This window comes from Vipera ursinii (assembly GCF_947247035.1).
Source record: "Vipera ursinii genome assembly, chromosome: Z".
NCBI lineage: Eukaryota > Metazoa > Chordata > Lepidosauria > Squamata > Viperidae > Vipera > Vipera ursinii.
Window position 1 is genome coordinate 44,197,793 of NC_139517.1, and position 25,397 is coordinate 44,223,189.

Below are 25,397 nucleotides of genomic sequence, written 5' to 3' on the forward strand. Positions count from 1 at the left end.
TTGTCAATCAAACTTCCAAACTATAGGTAGTCCTCAACTTATGACCACAATTGAGCCCACAATTTCTGTTGTTAAGTGAGACTTTTGTTAAGTGAGTTTTGCCCCATATTACAACCTTTCTTGCCATAGTTGTTAAGTGAATCACTGGATTTAGTAACATGGCTGTTAAGTGAATCTGGCTTCCCTATTGACTTTGCTTGTCAGAAGGTCACAAAAAGTAATCACATGATCCCAGGATGCTGTGCCTGTCATAAATATAAGTCAGTTGCCAAGTGTCTGAATTTTGATCACCTTACCATGGAGAAACTATAATGGTCATAAATGTGAAAAATGGTCATAAATTACTGTTTTCAGTGCCATTCTAACTTTGAATTGTTGTAAGCCGACGACTAGCTGTACTTCCAATATAGGTAGCTCTCCATTAGCAAGCATAATTGGGACTGGCAATTCCATCACTAAGTGAAACAGTCACTAAGTGGGAAATCCTATGACTGTGTTTTCCTTCTCAAAACTGACAAGACTAATCAGTTTCATGCTTTTTACTTTTGTATGCTTCCTAATCGCTCCTCCACCGTTTGGAATGCTTACCTTGGCATTGGGATAATTAACGAGAATAAATTAATGTTTGGGTTCACATTCATTGGAGAGGAAGGGATTACAAGACATTGATCAGTTACACAATGAGGAATACACATCAAAACCAATGCGCCAGAAGCTATGAGCAATGCTATGCTAACATCTCAACATATTCTTCATTGTGCTTGCTTATTCTCTCCTAATTCTTCCTCACCAATCTCTCTGCTCTGCAAAGTGGGGGGGGGGGGAAACCAGATCAGACACAAGACAACATGTACTGTGATGGAATGTGCAGTTGGAGGAGAGGGATCTTGGCAACAGCACTGTGGCTTCCTAGGAAGAGGCAACACATTCCAGAGGGAGGCCCAGAATAAGAGACTGGGCAGTTCTGAACTGGATGGGGGAAGGAGGAAAAGGTACAGAATAGCCACATCCTAGAATCTCCCAGGTATATCTCTTAGGCTAATAGTTTATAGCCTTAGTCTGCTGAGATATCTATCAATTAGGTGTAAATAAATAAATAAATTGGCTTGACTTGATTTTAGTGTGTCATCCTTGGACTTCAGTCTGACATGTACTGACTGTAATGAATATCATGTCACTGAGGGACATTGCAAAGGTTGAAAAATATGTGCTATTCTTTTTATATACAATTAGTCCTCAATTTATGACAACTGAATTCAAGTGCTGCTAAATTAGAGAACTGTTAAGTAAATTTGCCCTATTTTACGTCATTTCTTGCCATAGATGTTAAGTGAATCACTGGAATTATTAAGTTAGTAATATGGTTGCTAAATGAATCTGGCTTTCCCATTGACTTTGTTTGTAAGAACAGAATAGGCAATCATATGACCCTGGAACACTGCAACATAAACATGAATAAGTTACCAAGCATCTGAATTTTGATTACGTGATCATGGGGATGCTGCAATGGTCCTCAGTGTGAAAAAAAACAGTTCTAAGTCACTTTTTTCAATGCTAGTCTAACTCTGAATGTTCACTAAATAAACTGTTATAAGTCAAGGACTAGCTGTACTGTTCTGCCAAGAAGAATCAGGCCAAAGTTCATTAAATGTTAATCAGATATATTTTAAGAAATTTAATAATTTTTCAAACCTTCTTGCCACATCCATCTGCCATTCACATCTCACACCTACTACAGACAGTATTTTGAATATCCTTTCCCAAGGGTCTGTAATCTGGCATGATTTCTCAATGACACCTTCAATGATATATTTCTGAGCACTTCGTTTATTAGGGGACACAAGATCAGATGTGTCCTGTGTTCCTAGAAATGAACAAAATCAGTTAATTTATCATTATAAATAATAATAATAATTATTAAAACAACTTTTGCTTCCTACTCCAGCAATGTGCCCCAATGTTTGTTAAGACCAAATGATTGTCCATATTTTGAAAATGATTGTTTTAATTATTGTTTTTATATTTTGGTTTCATTTGATTATTATATGCCTCTTCTAGTGGGAAGGGTAGCTACATAAATTTAATTAATTAATTAAATCCAATATCAAGAAAAACATGGGGAAGAAAACAACTAAATTGTATAAACATTGTTATCTTTAATCCCTGAAATCCATGAAGATCTGATTTCTCTATGTGCATTCTTAACTGTGATTTTCATTAATTTAGCTCTGTTATTCTTTGTGCCCCTAAGAAATCTATTCTTAAAGACATAGTGTTTTTTTCTGGCAATCATTATTTGAACTGTTCATTATAAAACCCCTTACTGTGTAGGTAAGACAATCTACATATTACAATTATTTTTCATCTCTTTATTTCCTCAATTCCTCCTTCTTTCTTTTGCTATCTCCTCTGTTATATTTAAATTACAGTCCTCTTGAGGCAGAAATTCCATTCTTTATACGTATACTTATGCTGAGTAATAAAAATCTAGGGATTTTAGAAAGGCTGAGCGCCAAAGAATTGAGGCCTTTGAACTATGGTGCTGGAGAAGACTCTTGCGAGTCCCTTGGACTGCAAGGCGATCAAACCGGTCAGTCCTAGAGGAGATCAACCCTGACTGCTCTTTAGAAGGCCAGATCCTGAAGCTAAAACTCAAATACTTTGGCCACCTAATGAGAAGGAAGGACTCACTGGAGAAGAGCCTAATGCTGGGAAAGATTGAGGGCAATAGAAGAATGGGATGACAGAGAATGAGGTGGCTGGATGGAGTCACTGAAGCAGTAGGTGTGAGCTTAAATGGACTCCAGAAGATGGTAGAGGACAGGAAGGCCTGGAGGAACGTTGTCCATAGGGTGGCGATGGGTCAGACACGACTTCGCAGCTAACAACAACAGGGATTTTAGACCAATTTTGTCCTGAAAGTATATCAAAAAAGATTTAATTCTTTCTTTTTATATTAGTTGACTATATTACATCTAATATCTTATTTTGCTTTTAGACAACAGTAAGTTTTTCAAAAGAATGCAAATTTCCTGATTCTCTCTTATTATTGTGGTTTCTAGTTTTAATACTGGGGGGGGGGGGGTAAGGAGAAATTAAAATATATTAAAAATTAAAAATAAACTACCCAATAGGCTACTGAGGAGTTTAAATCCAACAAACACTAAGAATTGACATTATCCAAATTTCCACTTTATCACAATATTTGAAGATGGTAAAGTAGGCAGAGATGAGAGAAATGGAATGATAATTATACACGCCCTAATCGTTTTGACTATTGCAACATGCTCTACATGTGGCAGCCCTTGAAAAGTAACCAGAAGCTTCAACTGATTCAAAATGCAGTGGCCCACATGGTTTTGTGCAGGTCTATATGTGCATGTGCTATCTCTCCTGAGGGAGCTGCAGTGACTGAACATTTGCTTCCAGGTCCAATTCAAGGTGTTAGTTGTCACTTTTAAAGCCCTTAGTGGCTTGGGACCAGGTTATTTGAAGGGTCATCTTTCCCAGTCACATCTACTTGACTGTGCAGGCAAGAAATTATGAGTCCTCTCTCCTAAATGGGTTCATCTAACAGAATCAAGAAGGGCCCTCTCTATGATGGCTCCCACTCTGTAAAACATCATCCCCATGGTTATAAGACTGCCCCCCCCCCACTTAGAAACTCTTTCACAAGTCCCTGAAAACCTGGTTTTGCCAAAGGCCTGGGGACCCTAGAGTGGAATGGAACCCATCAAGTGGTTTATTTGATTGATTGATGTTGTTGTTGCCAGAGTAAGGGGTATTACTTTGTATTGTTTTTTACTTGGTTTTAATATTTGTAAGCCGCTCAGACTCACCAAGACTGGGATGGGCAGCCACATAAATTTTCTTAAAATAGAAAATAAAAGTATACAAAAGAACCCTGTGGTAAACAACAGTTCCCAAATTTACATTCTTCCTTACTAGGAGGGAGGATCATACAACATAGAAGGTAAGTTTAAAATTAATGTAATGTTATTACTGAGTAATAACATGTCCAGTCTTGTTTTGGTTTGGAAACTGAACAGGACTGGACTTGGATGGAAATTGTGCAGGGAATATCAGGACTATGGGAAAAAGAAAACGCAAGTAATAAGACGCCAATATACCATATATACTTGAGTATAAGCCGACTCGAATATAAGCCGAGACCCCTAATTTTACCCCCCAAAATGGAAAAAGTTAGTGACTCGAGTATAAGCCGAGGCTGGGAAATGCAGCAGTTCACCTTATGCTCCTCTCCAGAGATCTTCCCTCAGCAGCGGCCGGCAAAGTAGCTCGCACGCGAAACAAGCCTGGCAGAGGAGCCGGAGCGGCGAGCAGAGGCGCCCGGCCCAGATCCTGCAAGGCCCGGCCGAGACGCGCCCCCAGCAGCTGAGCTGCTCCGGCTCCTCTGCCGGGCTTGTTTTGCATGTGAGCTACTTTGCCTGACGCTGCTGGGGTCGCGTCTCGGCCGGGGCCTTGCAGGATCCGGCCCGGGCGCCTCTGCTCGCCCTCAGCAGCACCTGGCCCGGAATCACATGCGAAACAAGCCCGGCAGAGGAGCCGGAGCGGCGAGCAGAGGCGCCCGGCCCAGATCCTGCAAGGCCCGGCTGAGACGCGCCCCCAGCAGCGGAGCTGCTCCGGCTCCTCTGCCGGGCTTGTTTTGCATGTGAGCTACTTTGCCTGATGCTGAGAAGACCTGCTTGGGCACTCGGGTTGGTGTCAGTCTCCGCAGGCCCTTCTCGTTTCCAGAAACGTCAAGCGCGCTTGGCTCCCCACCCCCACGGCAGGGCAGGGCAGGGCAGAGACTTGCTCGCCCTTCTGACGGCCCTGAAGAGAAACGAAGGGCTTGCAAACTCCCCGCGAGAAGCTGGGCGAAGCGCGCGGCTGGGCGAGTGTGTGCCTGCGCGCGTATTTACGAAAGAAACGCTCCGAGAGTTCTTCTTTCTCCGCCCCCTTGGGGGGAACTCTAGCGACTGCTGTAGCCGCGCTTCTCTTCTCGGCTCTGAAAATAGGGATTTCTACTCTCTCTCTCTCTCTCTCCCCTCCCCACCCCGCATTCTCCTGCCTCTTCAATTGCGACAATAAAAGGGCGAAGGGTGCGCTGGTTTCTTCCTCCTTCCTCCCCCCCTCCCCTCCCCGATTGTCAGGTGTGGCTTCGACTTTAGTTTTTGCCTACGGTGCTAGGGAGTTGCCAGTGGTGGGATCGTTTTCGGAGTTGCGTGCTTGGCCCAGAGGTGCAAACAAAATGTTTGGAAAAAGGGGGGGTGAGGTGGGGTGGGGTGGGGTGGAGGAAGCAGTTTGCGAAGCAGCCGAAATGGGGGTATATAGAGGATGGGAGGTTCCCACCGAGAGAGCCAGCAGAGTTGTTGTCGAAGCGCGTCACACGCCTTTCCAACCACCAGAGAATATTCCAGGCTGGAGCATTCACTCCCTCCGCAGTTACTCCAGCCATTACGAGCCGTTTCTGGCTAAGTTCAAACAAATACAAGCAGATTCAAGCCGTGGCTCTTTCCGCCCCGAAAATCAGCTGATCGGGCGTTTCAAGCCGCGGCGTTTCAAAACGGCCACAATCTCCCGGCAAGACCTCCTCTGCAGTTCCTCCAGCCATTACAAAGCAACTCTGGTCAAATTCAGGCCGTTTCGGTCTAATTCAGGCAGATGCAAACAGATTCAAGCCGCGGCTCTTCCACCCGAAAATCAGCTGATCGGGCGTTTCAAGACGCGGCGTTTCAAAACGGCTACAATCTCCCGGCCAGACCTCCAGCTGCCTCTCGCCGATATGGAGGGCACCAACGCCCCCAAAAACAGGGACAACAAAGCAGTCTAGTCATCCAGCCCTAACGTGGAGGCATTATGCACTCCAAGGGTGCCCCCAAGACCACCAAACCACACCAAACTCACGGAGCTCACGGAGCTCAGCTCGACACGTCCGCCATCTTAGTTGAGCCTGTTAACAGACTTCATCAGTTCCAAAATCAAGATCACACCGGCAAGCTTTGTCAGTTGTCACTCGCGGCAGTACAAATACACTAGTACGGAAAGCTGCCGTTCACTTTCGGGGGGAGGAAAAAAAACACAACAACACCGCACGCTTTAAAAGATTGGAGTTTTGCAGCCTTTTTTCTCGGGCCCGTCCGCCACCTTTAACTTAAGGCTGCGCTCTCGATTTCCTGGTGTGTGTGTGTGTGTGTGTGCGTGTGTGTTTCTTTCTTATTCCTCCCTTCTCTGGTGGTTGGAAAGGCGTGTGACGCGCTTCGACAACAACTCTGCTGGCTCTCTCGGTGGGAACCTCCCATCCTCTATATACCCCCATTTCGGCTGCTTCGCAAACTGCTTCCTCCACCCACCCCACCTCACCCCCCTTTTTCCAAACATTTTGTTTGCACCTCTGGGCCAAGCACGCAACTCCGAAAACGATCCCACCACTGGCAACTCCCTAGCACCGTAGGCAAAAACTAAAGTCGAAGCCACACCTGACAATCGGGGAGGGGAGGGGGGGAGGAAGGAGGAAGAAACCAGCGCACCCTTCGCCCTTTTATTGTCACAATCGAAGAGGCAGGAGAATGCGGGGTGGGGAGGGGAGAGAGAGAGTAGAAATCCCTATTTTCGGAGCCGAGAAGAGAAGCGCGGCTACAGCAGTCGCTAGAGTTCCCCCCAAGGGGGCGGAGAAAGAAGAACTCTCGGAGCGTTTCTTTCGTAAATACGCGCGCAGGCACACACTCGCCCAGCCGCGCGCTTCGCCCAGCTTCTCGCGGGGAGTTTGCAAGCCCTTCGTTTCTCTTCAGGGCCGTCAGAAGGGCGAGCAAGTCTCTGCCCTGCCCTGCCCTGCCGTGGGGGTGGGGAGCCAAGCGCGCTTGACGTTCCTGGAAACGAGAAGGGCCTGCGGAGACTGACACCAACCCGAGTGCCCAAGCAGGTCTTCTCAGCGTCAGGCAAAGTAGCTCACATGCAAAACAAGCCCGGCAGAGGAGCCGGAGCAGCTCCGCTGCTGGGGGCGCGTCTCAGCCGGGCCTTGCAGGATCTGGGCCGGGCGCCTCTGCTCGCCGCTCCGGCTCCTCTGCCGGGCTTGTTTCGCATGTGATTCCGGGCCAGGTGCTGCTGAGGGCGAGCAGAGGCGCCCGGGCGACCCCAGCAGCGTCAGGCAAAGTAGCTCGGCCGCGCGCAAGTCCTCGGTAAGTTCTTTTTTTTTTTGTTCATTGGAGTATAAGCCAAAGTGGATTTTTTTCAACCCAAAAAGTGGGCTGAAAATTTCGGCTTATACTCAAGTATATACGGTAAATCATTTCCATTTTGTTGCCATGAATCACCAGGAAGAGAACTTAATTTGATATTCAGATGTTGTAGAATCCTAGGCATTATCTTAACCTGCTGTGGAAATGATATCATCATGTAAGCCACAATATAGTTTGTTTCTTTGAGAGGGACATATAGGTAGTCCCTGGCTAAGAACAATTTATTCAGTGTCTGCTTAAAATTATTGTGGTGCTAAACAAATGGTCCTGAAGTTACAACCATTGCAGCCATCACCACCCAGTCACATGATCAAAACTTGGGATCTTGGTAGTTTGCCTGAACTTACAACTGCAGGGGAGCTTCAACTCCCTCCATCCGTTTTTATATCCCCACCCCCACCCCATCTTTGCCGTTTCGGCCATCCTGCATGGCAGCACACCCAGTGGCAGTGCTAGGGCTAAAGTAAAGGCCCAAAGTCTTGAGCAATCCTAGCCAGCTACCACTGCCCTCAGGCACCTATCTCAGCCCAAGTGCTGCCATTGCTGCTAGCCACTCCATTGCCAGTGCAAAAGGCCCCTCTACCCCACTCACCCTACGCTCTATCAGCCCCTTCCTGAGTTACGTAAACATGGCAATACAGCTTCATTAAAGATTTTAAGATTCCTAAATAATATTCATATGATATACGAACCAAGCCACTGTTTTTTATTAGTACATTTTGCTCTAGCATTTTTACCTGGATACTGGTTTTCTGTCAGTGATGATCTAGTCACATAATTAATATAAAATTCTGCAGCTTTATTCAGGTACTTGTATAATAGAGTGGAAGGAAGTCGTACATCAGGGTTGTTAATTATTAAGGGCAGAACATCACAAACTAAAAATGATAATGAAATCAAATTAATTTTGTTAGTTTCCTGCAACATGTCAATATTTAACAAAGCAATATCTATATTCCTTAAGCAAGGTATTTGCAATTCATTTAAAATAAAGTCACATTATTTGTCTGTTTCCTGCAACATGTCATTGTTTAACAAAGCAATATCTATATTCTTTAAGCAAGGTATTGCTTAAGGTATTTGTGATTCATTTAAAATAAAGTCCTGCTAACAATAGCTAAAACTATTAGCTTATTTAAATTAAGCAACAAATGGACACTCTCTCTTTTTTAGGAAGAAGAAAATGATTTTTCAGATGTGCACCTTCTGAAATGTTCATCTATGTTTACAATTAGCGATCCAGAATCATTGGGAGCAGAGTGGTTTACAACTTCAATCAATCAATCAATTACAGATAGTCCTCAACTTACAACAGCAATTGGAGCTGGAATTTCTGTTGCTAAGTAATGAGGTCATACAGCAAGATCACACTGCTTAGCAAAAGCAATCCCTACAATCCCAATATTATATATCATTATTATATAATAACCAAATCCCACGATCATTAGGCAGGGCTACTGGCGTCCCACAACCAAAGTGAATGAGGAAGGCCGAAGGAAATTGCAACTCCCATGCCTGCAGGCAGGTGGGGAGGGAGGGAGTGGGCAGGAATTGGTTGGGAAGGGCATACCAGAGTACAAGGGAAAATCAAGGTGTGTAAGATGTATGAGAAGCATGGTGTAGGATGTGTGAAAGCACAGGTCAGAGAAAGTGTGCAAGAGGCAGAATGCAGATCAGAGAGGGTATGACTGATAGTGAAAACTGCAGCATGAGGGTGCAAGGGAGGGCACAAGAGGCACAGCATGGGTTGAGGAGGGTATGTAAGAGGCATGGTGCAGATCAGGTGTTTGAGGGGATGAGTGAGAGCACAGAAAAGCTATGGAGGGTGTGTGGCTGACCTTCCTTTCTGGCTTCCCCACTGATTTTCTGTAAGTGCAAATGGGTTGCCAAACTCTCAGAGCATAATCGTGACCACGGGAACGTTGGAACAGTTAGAACTCCAATGACCAGTCGTAACCATCATTTATTCAGTGCTGTCATAACTTCAGTTGCTAAATAAACATTATTAAGTTGAGGACTACCTGTAGAATTTCTTGCAATATGTTTTTTTTTACTGCAAATATGTCTGGATCATTATTCCCTATTCCTAAAGAGCTCATAATATGAAAAAGAATAAAGGAGCTTCAAATATAAAAGGTAAATTAAAGTGTTCTTATTATTCCCCATTGTGATTCTAAATATTTAATATTCACCATTCCCATTTTATTTTTTATCCCAAATGCACTGTCAGTTGACAAACCAAAGGAAAAAAGATGACATAAATAAATGTTAATTTATTCATACAACTCATATACATGCAAATATTTTAAAGATTTCACAACTATGATTATCACAACCTTCAATATATAAAATGGTGCAATGTCTTGTTATTTTAGTTTTGGAACAAAATTATATTCTTACCAAATAATTTTCTAAAGCAATTAACAGGCGATTCTTGATCTTCAATATTTTCTGCTTCTAACAACGTTTCCCCAAGGCCCACCTTTGCAAAATTTAAAGAAAATCAAACTTGTTTCTTCTTCCTTATATGTTTTTCAAATTGTTTGTAACATATTGCATAAATAAAGCTGATGATTCTTTCCTCAACTTCAAAAAATACAGCTCTTTAACATGCTATGGCCATTACAATCAAAAATACAAATAGTCCTCAATTATGACAACTGGGACCAGAATTTTGGTTGCTAAAAATCGCAGTTGTTAAATTGAGTAATGCCCTATTTCAGGAGCTTTTTTGCCAAGGTTGTTAAGTGAATAACTTCAGCTGTTAAGTGAATCATGTGGTCATTAAGCAAATCCAGCTTTCCAGCTCCTTGCTTGTCTGAATCTATCTGGGAAGACTGCAAAATGGTAATCACATGGACCCCAGCCACTGCAACCATCATAAATAAATGCCAGTTGCCAAGCACTCGGATATCAAACATGTGACCTTGGAGATGCGGGCAATAACTATAAGTCACTTTTTTCAGTGATGTTGTAACTTTGAACGATTGTAAGCCAAGGACTACCTGTTATCTGTATAAACAAGTAGAGCACTTCCTTTCAAACTAAAAAGGAAGAAATATGCACACAAATCTACCTCATCGTCTCAATTAAGCTTTTGGACAACATTTTATTATGAAATAGGCCAACCTTCATACCCCCAATATTGATTATTGCTGCTAGAAATTGCCTTTATTTCCATCTTATCAAACTGTACTTTTATTTACCAAGTTGATTCAAACTACACACATTTGTTTTGTGAAGCTTTACAATATCTTAAAGAAAGAATATGCAAGTATTTAGCATATAATCTTCATCCTCTTACCCCATGCTGGACCACAGTCTCAGGAAAACGCCGTAAAAGCAGAAGTAACATTTCTGCCCTTTCTAAAGTATTGAAGCACTGGTCTGTAGCTTTTAATAACATTTCACACTGAACTCGGCCGGGAAGAGTTTCAAATAAACCTAAAAGGAGAATAATATTGAACTAATGTTTTCAAAGGGTAGGATATAAGTAAAAATTTGAAACTGAAAAGTATGGTGTGAACATAACAGAAAAAAAGACTTAAAAATCCTAGGTAAAACTTAAGACACGTTAGCTCAAGTATTTTGTTTCTGTGAAGAGAATGTACTTTTTTCATATTTATTTATTTATCATATTTATAGCTGCCCATCTTGCAGAAAAGTGGCACAGAATGAAAACAATTGTAAAATTAAAATATTAAAACAAGTAAAAATTTAAAATATATCAGCAAGATTATATAGCAAGATAGTAGAAAAATTTATGTTAAAAACAATGCAGCCATCTCATTAGATCAACATTTCTTTTTCATCCCTAAGTTCCTGACACAGCCATGTTCTCAGGGCCTTCCAGAAGGTTGACAAGGTTAACAAGAATACAACTAACCTCATCTGGGGGGAGAGGAATAATGTTCCATAGGGCAGGCACAAGGGCAGAAAAAGCCAGTCCCCTGGATACCAGTTCCTGATGAAACTTGCAGCATGCCTTCTTCTGACGGAACTGATGGGATGGGCAAATGTAATTGGGTGGAGAAAGTCCCTCAAATAATGTAAAAAGGCTTTAAATGTCAAAACAATACCTTAAATTAGACCAGAAGCAAACTGGGAACCAATATAGCTTGCAGAGCAGAAGTGTAATGTGTGCCACTCATTGCGGCATTTTGCACTACTTTAATCTTCTGGATAGTCTTCAAGGGCCATCCCTACTACATTATACCCACATTAGTTTGGAGATGACCAGAGCATGAGTCAACATATAGCAGATCAATGTCATTGAGCACCACATCTGCATTATGGTTGCCCTCAAAGGGCCAGATGGGAGTGGCTGGATAGGTATGGCTGGGTGGCGACAGATAAGTCACCATGACTAGGTAGGTGTGGCTGAGTGGGCGTGGCTGCATCAACCAGAGGATACTCGCCATCCCTCTCAGGCCACCTGGAGGACCTCAGGATGTTAGCATGAGCTGCCCAGAATAAAATATTTTGTACAAAGGCATTTTCCTATTTGCTTCATGTTCCAAGGTTCTGCACACTTTCCAAACTATATGTCTATGGCGATTCTCAGTCATTCAGGTCATGATTGTCCCAAAGATGCTTCTTCAGAATTGAAGAAGCTTCTTGGATGAGAAGCAAAACATCTTCAAGGAAAAATAAAGTCCAGTTGCCTTTTGAACTGGGATCCCAGCCTATAGGTATTCGTTACTTTTCTCTTTTTTTGTATAAATTTTATTACTTTTTATAGGGTTAGGGATGAGGTGGGATTGGGATTTGGGTTTGAGTTAGGATTAGGATTGGGGTTAGGGATTTTCCAAATAACATTCTCAATATTCATTACTTTTCTCAACAAAGCTGCCTAGGTCTACAAGGAGCCTTGGATCCACTAAGCACATTTTAGGTCATGAAACGGATTTGTCTTTCTTCTCCCTGCCAATCCACAATGTAACCCATTTATTATTACAAATTGTAATTACTTGGAATACCACTAATACCAGGGCTGGCAAATCAGGTTCAGAATTTCTTCCACCTGCAAACTCTAAATCTCATTTCCCAAAAAGTTTGGGGTGCAAGGAAGTCAATCACATCCACTCATCCATTTGTTAACTCTAAATAAAAATGCGCTTTTTATTTATGTTGTGTATTTTAGTTTACAATCTCTTCCAGAAGACAATCAGCTGAATTCCTACTTAGTCCTACCAATAGAAAACAGCTTTAGAAAAAGCAATCTGAAGAACATAAGGTAGAAACCAGAATCTCATTTGAAGAAAAGTATGGTTAAAATACAACAACATTATTTATACTGAATCCAACAATGAACTCCACAAAATACAGAGAGGCTTACTTCAAGTAAGTATTTTAAGGGATTGCATTATAAGAGCTTTTATTAAGACACAGGCAACTTATTGGATAGTGCAATTTAGAAGAAAAGCTACCATCACCTTGTTCCTCAAAGCTTCCTGCAAATCAAGTTCATTAAAACACTATTCTCCAAGGAATTTAAGTCCAGAATTTTTAATTTTAATTTTAATTTTAATTTTATTAAATTTATATACCGCCCTGTCCCGAAGGACTCAGGGCGGTTTACAGGGTATTTAAAATCAAACAGTACGAAATACAAAAGTTAAAAAAACAATTAAAAAAGATTAAATTATCCCTTAACTAAAAACCTCAGTTAAAAATTCTCAGCCTGGGCCGGAGAGCTCAAAGAGTCAGGTCTTCAGGTCCCGGCGGAATGAACGAAGGTCAGGGGCGGACCTAAGCTCCACGGGCAGCTGGTTCCAAAGGGCAGGCGCACCCACAGAGAAGGCCCTCCCCCTGGGTGTTATCCGCCGGCAATCTTTTACCGGCGGCACCCTGAGAAGGCCCTCCCTGTGCGAGCGCACTGGATGAAGGGAGTTTGATGCTGGCAGGAGGTGTTCCCTCAAATATCCCGGACCCAGGCCATTTAGGGCTTTATAGGTCATTACCAGCACCTTGAATCTCACCCAAAGGGCAACCGGAAGCCAATACAGCTCGCGGAGTAGAGGTGTTACATGGGAGTATCGGGAGGCCCCCATCACAACTCGCGCGGCCGCATTCTCCACCAGTTGAAGCCTCTGGGTGGTCCTCAAGGGCAGCCCCATGTAGAGAGCGTTGCAGTAGTCTAAACGGGAGGTCACGAGCGCATGAGTGACTGTGCGTAGGGCATCTCAGTCCAGGTAGGGTCGCAACTGGCGCACCAGGCGAACCTGGGCAAAAGCCCCCCTGGTCACGGCACCTATATGGTCTTCAAAATTGAGCTGTGAATCCAGGAGGACGCACAAGTTGCGAGCCCTATCAACGGGGGGTAACACCTCACCCCCCCATCGTTAAAGATGGAATGAACTGGTTAGTCCGAGATGCCGATATGCACAGCCACTCAGTCTTGGCAGGATTGAGACGAAGCCTGTTTCTCCCCATCCAGACCTGGACCGCCTCCAGGCAACGGGACATCATGGTGAGGGCATCGCTGGGTTGGTTCGGGGTGGAAAGAAAGAATAAATTTATACCTTTTAAAAACTGTGTCTGCTTATCCTGTGAATCATTACGAAGTGCTGATGTGATAATACTAATCTCCCGCCAAACCACTGGTTGCTCTGGAAAATTGACAAACCTGAAATAAAGAATAGGGGAGGGGAGAAATTTCTACTTGAAATCACTAAGAACAGCTGAAATTTTGTTATGAAAAGCATATTATTGAAGTAAAAAGGTTTTGCCAAACTGGTCATATTAACACAGTACAAGTTATACTAAGGAACAAAAAAAACCCTATTCCTCAATGCTCAAAAACCAACAAGTAAAAGGACAATTATGAAGATTACAAAATTCACTGGTTAAAGGATAAAGGAGAAAATTAGAAACTAGCTTTTATTATTTTTTTTAATACTAAAGACATCAGTATTAAAAGTACTAAACTTAAGATAGAAACCTTATATAACAAATAACTTTTTGAAGATGGGCAATTCAGAAATGTGAAATATAAATAATAAATTTATTGCAATTTGTGGTTAATCAGTGCTGCTCTTAGTTCTAGATTAAGTATCAACATTAATATTTTAGAAAACATAATTTATATTAATATAACTTTTTTAAAGCTTTATAAGTTATCTAAATTATGTCTTAATAATTTCTAGTCAATACTGTATGGGAAAACTACTGTACCAAAATAATATAATGTAATATTTATGTTTTGTAATGCATTAAACAATACTAATTAAAAGAAAAAAGAAAAGAATCAGGAAATCACATAAAGTTTTTACATAAAAGGACCTAGAGCATGATATATTCCAAACAATCATTTAGAGTTTCTTCTAAGAAACAGTGTGCATGAGGTATATAATTTCAGCTTACTGTCATAAAATGGAATAAGACACTTCTATGCTAGCAAAAACATTTGTAATGAAAAATCATAATAACAAAGCTGACACATATCAAGTTTTTTTTTATTTTCTTTCTATGAAAGCTCTCTTTTAACAGAGGTCAGCCCAGAAGCTTCTATGACTGTTAAAAGGGTTCTAAGAAACTATTCAGTATTCCCTCACTTACAGTGGTGGGATTCAGCTGGTTCACACCACTTCGGCAGAACCGGTAGCTAATTTTTTGTTGCCCAGACCCAGAATGGACTTCTGGGAGCAGCATCCACACAGAGAACCAGTTGTTCACATATTTGAATCCCACCACTGACTTAACACTATTCTTGAAGATAAAGTTAAAACTTAAGAACACTGTTCTTAAAGCTTTAAGTTCCATTTAGCCATCTAGTTAACAATTCTATTACCTATTTCATCTAAGTATCAAAATATGTTAACAAATTCCATATATTAATTATACACTATGAGAAAAATGTTTTTATCCATTCTGAATTTATTACTCTAGGGGCCGGTGCTCATCTCCGTTTCATAGCCGAAGAGCCAGCGCTTGTCCGAGGACGTCTCCGTGGTCATGTGGCCGGCATGACTAGACGCCAAAGGCGCACGGAACGCTGTTACCTTCCCACCGTAGTGGTCCCTATTTTTCTACTTGCATTTTGACGTGCTTTCGAACTGCTAGGTTGGCAGAAGCTGGGACGAGTAACAGGCGCTCACTCTGCTACGCGGCACTCGGGATTCGACCCGCCAAACTGCCGACCTTCCGATTGACAAGTTCAGCGTCCTAACCCACTGAGCCACCGCGTCCCTTTTATTATTCATAGATATCACTAAATCAGGGTTTTTCAACTGGTGGTACGCGGCATCGCCTTCCTCCCCCCCGCCTCCCCCCTGCTCCTTCCTAGCTTACTTGCTGCCGGAAAACATGCTGCTGCAGGAACCTACTGCAGAGTGAGGCCCCGCCCTCCCCTGGGACTCATTGTGCAGCAACCATGTTGTCGTTCCCCCAGAAACAAGCACGAGCCCGAAGGGGACAGAGCCATCCACTCCCTCGACAGGCAGGTGTTATCATCCACTCGCATCCATCTTCTTTTCCTCCCCCCCCGCGAGCTTGCGATACCCCTCACTACCCTCACATTGCCTCCCTCCCGGGGCTCGAGAGATTTCCCCCTCTCCTCTTCCCAATGTGCAATGTAAAGGGGAAAGCAAAGTGGCCAGACAGCGTGCGCCCTCCCCAAGGATTCATCCTCTGGCAGCAGGTGGGAATCGAGGCCATTTGTTTTCCTGATGCGCGCCACGGCAGGTGAAGCCATCAGAACACGGGTATGGAGGGAAAAACGCGCCCGACTCCCTCCCCCCCACACTGTTGGCAACTCCGTACAGCTGGCCCTGACCTCTGCTGACTGGAGCCCATTGGCGGAGTTCGGGGCCAGCCGTATGGAATCGGCAGCTGATCCGTATGGCCAGCCCCGACCTCCGCAAGTGGAAAGCGAGGGAAATTGCCAGGAGCACGAATTGGCGTGTGCTGAGACACGCCGATCTCGCGCTGCTGCAATCTCCTTCACTCCATTTCAGCTTGCCTTGCTGCAAGAGAAAGCAAGCTGAAACGGAGCAAGGGAGATTGCTAGGAACGCGAATCGGCCGATCTCGCGCTGCTGCAATCTCCCTTGCTCGGTTTCAGCTTGCTTTCTCAAGGCAAGCTGAAACCGAGGAAGGGAAATTGCAGCAGTGTTTCTGTTGCTGGAATAAAGCTTATTAAATGAGCTAGCAACCTCCAAGTATCATTGACAGATCTTCCCCAACTTTCCTCTGGTGCTTCATAGTAAAGTGGGCATCAGGTTTCTTGGTAAAAATGGATTTAGAAGGAAGGAAGGAAGGAAGGAAGGAAGGAAGGAAGGAAGGAAGGAAGGAAGGAAGGAAGGAAGGAAGGAAGGAAGGAAGGAAGGAAGGAAATGACAATGGGAGGGAGGGAAGGAGGAAAGGACAAAGAGGGAGGGAAGGAAGGAAGGAAGGAAGGAAAGGAAGGAAGGGACAATGGGAGAGGGAGGGAGAAACAGAGAGGGAGAGAAAGAGAGGGAAAGAAAGAGAAATAGAGAGGGAGAGAAAGAGAGGGGGAGAGAGAAGGAGAAAGAAATAAGGAGGGAGAAAAAGAGAAAGAAATAAAGAGAGAGAGAGAAAGAGAGAAAGAGGGAGAGAGAGAGGAGAAAGAAATAGGGAGGGAGAAAAAGAGAGAGAGAAATAAAGAGGGAAAGAGGGAGAGAGAAAGAGGGAGAGAGAGAGAAGGAGAAAGAGGGAAATAGAGGGAGAGAAAAAGAGGGAGAAATAGAGAGGGAAAGGGAGAGAAAGAGAAAGAGAAAGAGGGAGAGAGAGAGAGACAAGGAGAAAGAAAGAGGGAGGGAAATAAAAGGAGAGAGAGAAAGGGAGAAATAGAGAGAGGGAGAGAAAGAGAGAAAGAGGGGGAGAGAGAAGGAGAAAGAAACAGGGAGGGAGAAAAAGAGAGAGAAATAAAGAGGGAGAGAAGAGCGAGAGAAAGAGCGAGAGAGAGAGAAATTAAATTAGTAACATGATTGTTAAGTGAATCTGGTTTCCCCACTGACTTTGCTTGTCAGAAGGTTGCAAAAGGCGATCACATGACCCTGGGACAATGTGACCATCATAAATATGAATCGATTGCCAAGCATCCAAATGTAAATCACATGACCCTGTGGATGCTGCAATGGTTATAAGTGTGAAAAATGGTTATAAGTCACTTTTTCCGTGCCGTCGTAACTTTGAACAGTCACTAAGTGAATTATTGTAAGTCGAGGACTACCTGTACTTTATCATTTTTTTCTTTTTTTTTTTTTTTTGGTCAAGTTTTTGACACTTTGCTGGGCGACTGATGGGACTCGGACATTGCCTTGTCCTAAAAGTGGTATAATGGATGAAAAGGTTGAAAGGCCCTGCACTAAATTAATATATATATATATATATATATATATATATATATATATATATATATATATATATATATATATATATATATATATATATACACACACACACACATATATACACATATATACACATATATACACATATATACACATATATATACATATATATACATATATATACATATATATATATATATATATATATATATGTTAAGTATTTTATTCCCCAAGAAATCAGTATTTGGATCCAAGGCAAGAAACGTTCTTTGGATCCAATGTGAGTACACTTGTTATACCTATCAGAAATAGCTAAAAGAAAACTTGCCAGATTCTGTGGCTACTGAGCGGTCCTAGGAAAATGCACATTTTCCTGGTACTGTATGAATGCTATGAGAAACCTGGATAAAATGAGATTTCTAACAGGTACAAGCATGCACATGCTAAATCCAAAGCATTTTCCCACTTTGAATCTATCTGGAAATCTTTTGTTTCCACACCTTCATAAACACAGATGTCTTTCTTCAAAAATAAATCTTTCAAGATATTGATTTTCCATCAGATTAATTTATTATAGATATTCCTCATTTAACATCAATTCATTCAATGACCATTTAAAGTATATGAAATATTGGACCTTTAACTGGTCCTTGAACTGTCCATGTTCCCCCCCCCCCCGCCTCTCTGCACCACACTGCCTACCTGGGACATTTGGTCTCTATTACTTCTCATAGAATGTTTATTTTTATTTTGTATATCAATTTTTTCTGCCCATTGCCCGTCTCACTCACAGTGACTCTAGGTAGAAATATATATTCCTTATGGGGCAAATCTGCATTCTCTAGGAAAACTCTGTTCAAATTTTTACTACTACTCTTTCAATGAATTAGGGCATATTACGTACGTCTTGGTGCAGAAGAATATAAACATGTCTCTAACGACCTAGTTGCAGGGATCTCCAACCTTGGCAAACTTTAAGACTTGTGAACTTCAACTCCAGAATTCCTTAACCAGCCATATTGAGGAATTCTGGGAGTTGAAATCCATAACTCATAAAATTGTCAAGGTTGAAGACTCCTGCAGTATGGAATATGTGATATGTACCTCAGGTTTCAAAGGTTGAAATATAACTCATACAGATATTTAAAATGTTTTATTCATCCCACCAGATTCCTGCTTATTGGCATCTGTAAAGTATTTTTCCTTAAAAACTATAGCTGTGATTGTAATTACAGGGTAGTCCTTGATTTACAACAGTTCAAAGTTACAATGTCATTGAAAAAAAGTGACTTATGATCATTTTTCACACTTACAATCACCTGGTCAAAATTCACAGTTGGCAACTGACTCATAACAGTTGCAATGTCCCAGAATCATGTGATCCCTTTTTGTGACCTTCTGACAAGCAAAGTCAATAGGAAATTCTCTTAAGAACCAAATTACTAATTTAACAATTGCAGTGATTTACTGGGATAAATAGTTTGTCCCATCCATTCAATCCTTATTTAGGAAAAATCCAATAAAATATGTCTTACATGTCATATAACAATCTGCCTGCTGATGCTGTTCGTTCTGCATTCTTCTCAATGGAGTACATCTCATACTAGGAAACAAGAAAGAAGAATGTGAGGAGACAGAAGCATTCCTACACTGAACATCTTGGTATTGCATATTTTTCTACCTTACCATAACTAAAATGAGAAAAAATGAAAAACAGAGCCATTAACACTAAAAGAGCCATCAATTCAATCATATTCAAGGTGCTGGTAATGACCTATAAAGCCCGACATGGCATGGGTCCGGATTACCTACGGCAGCACCTGCTGCCGGCATCAACCTCCCTCCGTCCAGTGCGCTCTCACAGAGTGGGCCTCCTCAGGGTGCCTCCGATCAGAGAATGTCGATTGGTGGCCCCCAGGGGGAGGGCGTTCTCTCTGGGCGCGCCAGACCTATGGAACCGCTTGCCGGTTGAGCTCCGGATGGCCCCCGACCTTCGCTCCTTCCGGCGTGATTTAAAAACTTATCTATTTGAACAATTTGGCCTGGTTTGATGGGTTTAGGGTTGGATCTAATTTTAACATAGTTTTAATTATTGTATTGTATTGGGCATAATTATTTAATTCTTTTTAACTTCTTTTTTAACTTTTGTATTTATATTCTGATATTTATTGCCCTGTACACCGCCCTGAGTCCTTCGGGAGAAGGGCGGTATAAAAATTTAATAAATTAAAAAAAAATTAAAATTATGGTGTTCTACTAGTTTCACTATAAGTTTTTCTTCATTTCTCCAAAGTTTCTCAATTACTATGAATTGAGTCTAACCCAACTGTTTTATGAGATTACTAGAAAACATTAATTGAATAAAATAGGGTGGTCAAGGGATGATGCTTGCAAATTTTATTATGGAAGCCTATCTCCTTTATATTGTAATATTTTTTCCATAAGTCCTTCTTTCAAAATACGTTTATGAAGGCAACTCCTATTTCACCACATTCTTTATATACTAAAATTAGGTCATGGCTGTAAATATCTTCATTTTTATATGATTCTTGATCCCCTAATTTAATTTAGGTAGTATTTATTTTATTTATTTATTTTATTTTATTGAGATTTCTATACTGCCTTTCTCCCCAAGGGACTCAGGGCGGTTCACAGGGCATATATAAATAGCAGTACAAAAATTAAAAGAAAATTAAACCAAAGCCCAATTAAAATACAACAATGATAGAATAATAAAAACCAATTAAAAAACCCATATACCCCTATCAGGCCAGACCAGCTAATTCAAATAAATGGGTCTTCAACCCGCGACGGAAGGATTGAAGGTCCGATGCCGTCCGGAGCTCAACCAGCAGTTGGTTCCATAATGCCGGACCACCCACAGAGAAGGCCCTCCCCCTGGGGGCCACCAGTCGACATTCCCTGACCGGAGGCACCCTGAGGAGGCCCTCTCTGTGGGCACGCACAGGGCGGAGGGGAGTTGACGCCGGCAGCAGGTGGTCCTCGAGGTATCCCGGACCCATGCCATGTAAGGACTTAAAGATCATAACCAAGACCTTGAACCTTACCCGGAAGACAACTGGTAACCAATGTAGCTCGCGGAGCAAAGGTGTAACATGGGAGTACCGGGAAACTCCCAAGACAACTCTCGCGGCCGCATTCTGTACCAGTTGGAGCCTCCGAGTAGTCTTCAAGGGAAGCCCCATGTAGAGAGCATTACAATAGTCTAGACGAGAGGTCACGAGCGCATGAGTGACCGTACACAGGGCATCCCGGTCCAGATATGGCCGCAACTGGCGCACCAGGCGAACCTGGGCGAAAGCCCCCCTAGTCACGGCCACTATATGATCTTCCAGAGTAAGTCGTGAATCTAGGAGGACTCCCAAGTTGCGAGCCCTATCCACAGGGGGTAAGAGCTCACCCCCCATAGAAAGCGATGGAACATTTTGAATGTCCCGGGATGCCGGAATGTACAGCCACTCAGTCTTGTCAGGGTTGAGTTGAAGTCTGTTCCTCCCCATCCAGACCCGAACCGCCTCCAGGCAACGGGACATCACAGCGAGGGCATCACTGGGGTGGTTTGGGGTCAAAATAAAAAGTTGGGTATCATCGGCATATTGATGATACCCAACTCCAAAACCACGAATGATCTCACCCAGCGGTTTCATGTAGATGTTGAACAGGAGAGGCGAGAGGACCGACCCCTGAGGAACTCCACAAGCGAGAGTCCTAGGGGTCGACCTCTGCCCCCCTGCCAACACCGACTGCGAGCGTCCCAGGAGATAGGAGGAGAACCACTGAAGAACTGTGCCTCCCACTCCCAATCCCCTAAGATGCCACAGCAAGATACCATGGTCGATGGTATCGAAAGCCGCCGAGAGGTCTAATAGGACTAGGACAGAGGAATATCCCCTATCCCGAGCCCTCCAGAGATCATTCACCAGAGCGACCAATGCCGTCTCCGTGCTGTACCCGGGCCTGAAACCCGATTGGTAAGGGTCCAAATAATCCGCTTCATCCAGGACCAGAGGGAGCTGATGCGCCACCACACTCTCAACAACCTTCGCAAGAAAGTGAAGGTTGGAGACTGGACGAAAGTTGTTCAATACAGCTGGGTCCAAGGCAGGCTTCTTGAGGAGAGGTCTCACCACCGCCTCCTTCAAGACGGTGGGGAAATAACCCTCACTCAAAGAAGCAGATATAACCGCCTGGAGCCAGCCTCGTGTCCTCTCCCTAGCTGCATAAAGCAGCCAAGAAGGGCACGGATCCAATAAACATGTGGTGGAGCTCAGCCTCCCCATAATCCTGTCCACTTCATCAGTTGTCAGGAACAATTTTGCCCAGTTATTCTAGTGTACTCTTCTGGAAGCCTAATCCCTTTCTGGCAAAGATTACAATCATCAGCTCTTGTTTAGACCAGGGCTTTTCAACTGGTGGTACGCATACCACCTGTGGTACATTAGCATGTGGCAGGTAGTACGCTGCTCAGCCAAGGGAAGTGGGGGAGGGAACGAGGCCCCGGGCCCACTTCCGGCTGACCCAGATGAGAAAGGAGGAGGGGGGGCGGAGACAGGAGAGGCTATAAAAGGAGAGAGTTTGGGAGGGAGAGAGAGAGAAAAAAGAGGCAGCCTTGGGAGGAGGTGGAGTCAGCTGTAGCTGCACTGAAGGGAAGAAAGGAAGGCGGAGGAGGGTGGGGGGATAGGAGATCAAGCAGGCCAGCCATGAGCTGATCTACAACTTCTGTAGCAGCCACCTGTGCTGGCAGCACCATACAGGCAAGAAACGCAGCAGGGGAAGGGTCGCCCTCCACTAGGAATGAAGAAAGGCAGCAATGAAGAAAGGCAGCATCAGCTGGAGGTGAGGCACAGAGGGAGGGAGGGAGATGGAGAGTAGAAGGATTCTTATGTGCTTTTGTGACTTTGAAGTTCTGGGATTTGTGCAATGTGGGCTTTATGTTCTTAAGGAATGTTTGGCAATTTCTATTTGGCTGATGTCTCGTGTTAGCTTCTGTTTCTCTGCTATTGTTAGCTGTAAGTTTTGCTGCAAGGAATTTTGAAGTATTTTTCTCCTGAATGGATTTTGCCTGTAGCATTCCTTTACTTATGAATGGAGCCATTTGGGGAGGCTGTCAGTACTTACTACATTTTTTTTCTTCCTTAAGTGCTGGCTCCTTAACTTTCCTTTCTAGCCAGTAGCTAATTCTTAACGGGGAATGCACCTTTTTAAGCTAGTTCCCTCAGCAGTTTGTCTTTTCTGTCTCTGGACGCTTTTCCTTGTTTGATGAATATATGGGAAATTTGGACGGGGGTCTTCAAATTCTTCCTTTAGAAGGAGATGGGCATGAGAAACGAGGGAGGCAGGGAGGGAGGGAAGGAAGTCCTGCCTTAGCACTTGGCCACCAGCAGCCCTGCCATTGGCTTTGCTTGTCAAAAGGTTGCAAAAGGGGATCACAGGAACCTGGGACACTGTGACCATCATAAATATGAATCAGTTGCCAAGCATCCAAATATAAATCACATGACCCTGGGCATGCTGCAATAGTCATAAGTGTGAAAAATGGTCATACGTCATTTCAGTGCAACTGCAACTATGAACAGTTGTTGTTTTTTTGGTCATCAAGTTTTTGACACCTTGCTAGGTGATACTCGAATACTGCCATATCCTAAAAGTGGTACAATCGGTGAAAAGGTTGAAAAGCCCTGGTTTAGACCACAATCCAAAAGAGTTTAACCTCTTTTCATTCTATTTTTTTTAATCTATTCACCTAGGTTTCGGCAGGAAAGTAACTACAAAAACAATTTATCAAAGTTAGAGGATTTCTCTGTTATTGAAAAGGAGTGCAGGCCATTCCTTTATTAATGTAGTGAATGTCATTCAGACATGTCAAACTCACGGCACGTGACATCGTGCAACATATCAGGACGGTTTTGCCATTGCCAGCAACGGAGTGGGCGTGGCTTCCGGATGACACGTCCGGCCCATGGGCCGGCAATTTGACACCCTTGGGTTAGAACAAAACTGGAGAGAGTTTAAAGATCCTTCTCCCTAGCTAACTTTAAATGCTATTCAGCAGGCATTATCTCAGTGTAGCTGACATTTTGGAAGAATGAAAAAAAAGGGGAGAGAGAGGAGATACATTGGTCCAATCAGAGTGAAAGAAAGAAGAAAAATTATTAAAGGTCATCAGGACGATTACATCTTCCAGTTTATATTTTAAGAATATTACAAATGAATTAGTTTGCAAGATTTTAAAATCTACCTTCAATGCTTTCTAGTCCTGCACTAAGAAAAGGAGATGGGGCAACCAGTTGCTCTTCCTAGTGCAGGAAGCATGAATATTTAAATAATGATAGCAATAATCTGACAATCCGTTTTCCCACAAAGATTCAAGTCTGAAGGAGTATGAATTGTTTTTATTTCTACGAGAGATAGAAGAAAAATACCAAATAATATAAATAATACAATCTTGGATTTGAGGGATCTTTGGTGCTCTTTGAGCTTGCTTGTTTTGTTCATTACGCTACCTAAGTAACATCTAGCACTGATGTTGCCTATTAGCATAATGAAACCTTTGCAAGCAAACAAGCAAGCTCAGAGACTACCAAAGACCCCTCATTTCAACCCTGAGCTACAAATATACTCCTTCATTGGAATCTTGGGTTTCTCTACTAAAGTCTTTTAAAGGAAGCTTTTTTCAACATTATCCCTTCGCCCAAGGAAAAACACTCGTCAAATGCAAAGGATAAACTCTTCGCGAGTTCCAGTTGTCTGGAAAGCCGTAGAAATGCGGTCAGAGGAAGTGGAGCTTGGCTGAAGCGAAGCCCCAGAAAACAAGTAAAAAGGCGGCGTTCAAAACCCCAAACTCACAGCCAACCAACCTGAATGTTGAAGTCGGCAGGATAGAGGCTCCGCGCGGTGATAAGCCAAGCCTTGGCGGCCCACAGGTCTCCTTGGACTAGCTCCCGGGCTCGCTTCACCAAAAACTCACAATCCCCCAACGCCGACATCTTGCAGGACTTTAAAACTACGCGCATGCGTACACATGGTCCAGTAAAGCTCGAGAATCTATTACTTCCCAGGACCAATGAAGTCGAAGAACAATTCTACGCATGCTCCGTATCTGAAGTTAAGCGGTCTTTTTTTTACGGATGAAGTAAACGTCACTTGGATTGAATATTGGATTTTCGTATTATGAGCCTTTCAGGTTACTAAAAAATCCACTCTTTGTTTTCTTGTAATATATTTCGCAGGTGGAGCGATACTGTTCACAGCTCTGAAGGTATTCCCTGGTTTTTTGTAGCTAAATTCTACTACCTCTCTATCAAGCATCATCCGCTTGGTTAAAGTGTATATGAAGTTTTCGGGGGACTTTTAAAAAGTAAAATATTTATTAAAATGAAGAAAAATTTAGAGTTGAGTTTGTGAATCTTCCACTACTCTTTGGCAAAACAGATAATAAGTTGCTGTCTAATCATAGCTACGTTGACGGTCTGAACCTTTTCACTCTTTTATGTACTTATTTGCTAGTTACAACGTATTTGCAAAACATGACGATAACTTTAAAGTAAATGCATTTCGTCCTATTTATGATCATACTATGTAAGTGACAATTTACAGGCAATTTCTTGGTTTTAAATGAGGTAAGAACATTCAAAGTATTTAACTTGCTTCAGTGAAAATCAGAGTTGAGATTGCCTGTGAAGATCTAGCACAGGTTTCGTGAACTGGGATGGGGGGGAAATATTTTTACTAACCTCTAGTAACTGAATGTAACTTTTCATTCATTAATGTATGTAGACAGTGAAATAATGTATGACCTCTAGATTCCAAAAATGTTTGTTGAT

The 25,397-nt window shown here is 42.8% G+C and overlaps 1 protein-coding gene across 2 annotated transcripts in view; it reads right to left on the minus strand.

Moving 5' to 3' along the window:
• INTS10 (integrator complex subunit 10) overlaps positions 1–24,560 on the minus strand; it is a gene marked incomplete at its 5' end in the record, with an annotated part of 44,458 nt that extends 19,898 nt beyond the window's left edge. For both annotated transcript variants that reach the window (XM_083376307.1, XM_083376306.1), the window contains 7 exons: positions 1,693–1,864; positions 7,976–8,116; positions 9,639–9,720; positions 10,543–10,682; positions 13,763–13,866; positions 19,089–19,156; positions 24,432–24,560. In XM_083376307.1, coding sequence (XP_083232433.1) covers positions 1,693–1,864; positions 7,976–8,116; positions 9,639–9,720; positions 10,543–10,682; positions 13,763–13,866; positions 19,089–19,156; positions 24,432–24,560 — 836 coding nt within the window. The remainder of the gene's footprint in view (positions 1–1,692; positions 1,865–7,975; positions 8,117–9,638; positions 9,721–10,542; positions 10,683–13,762; positions 13,867–19,088; positions 19,157–24,431) is intronic.
• Between the last annotated feature and the right edge of the window lie 837 nt (positions 24,561–25,397).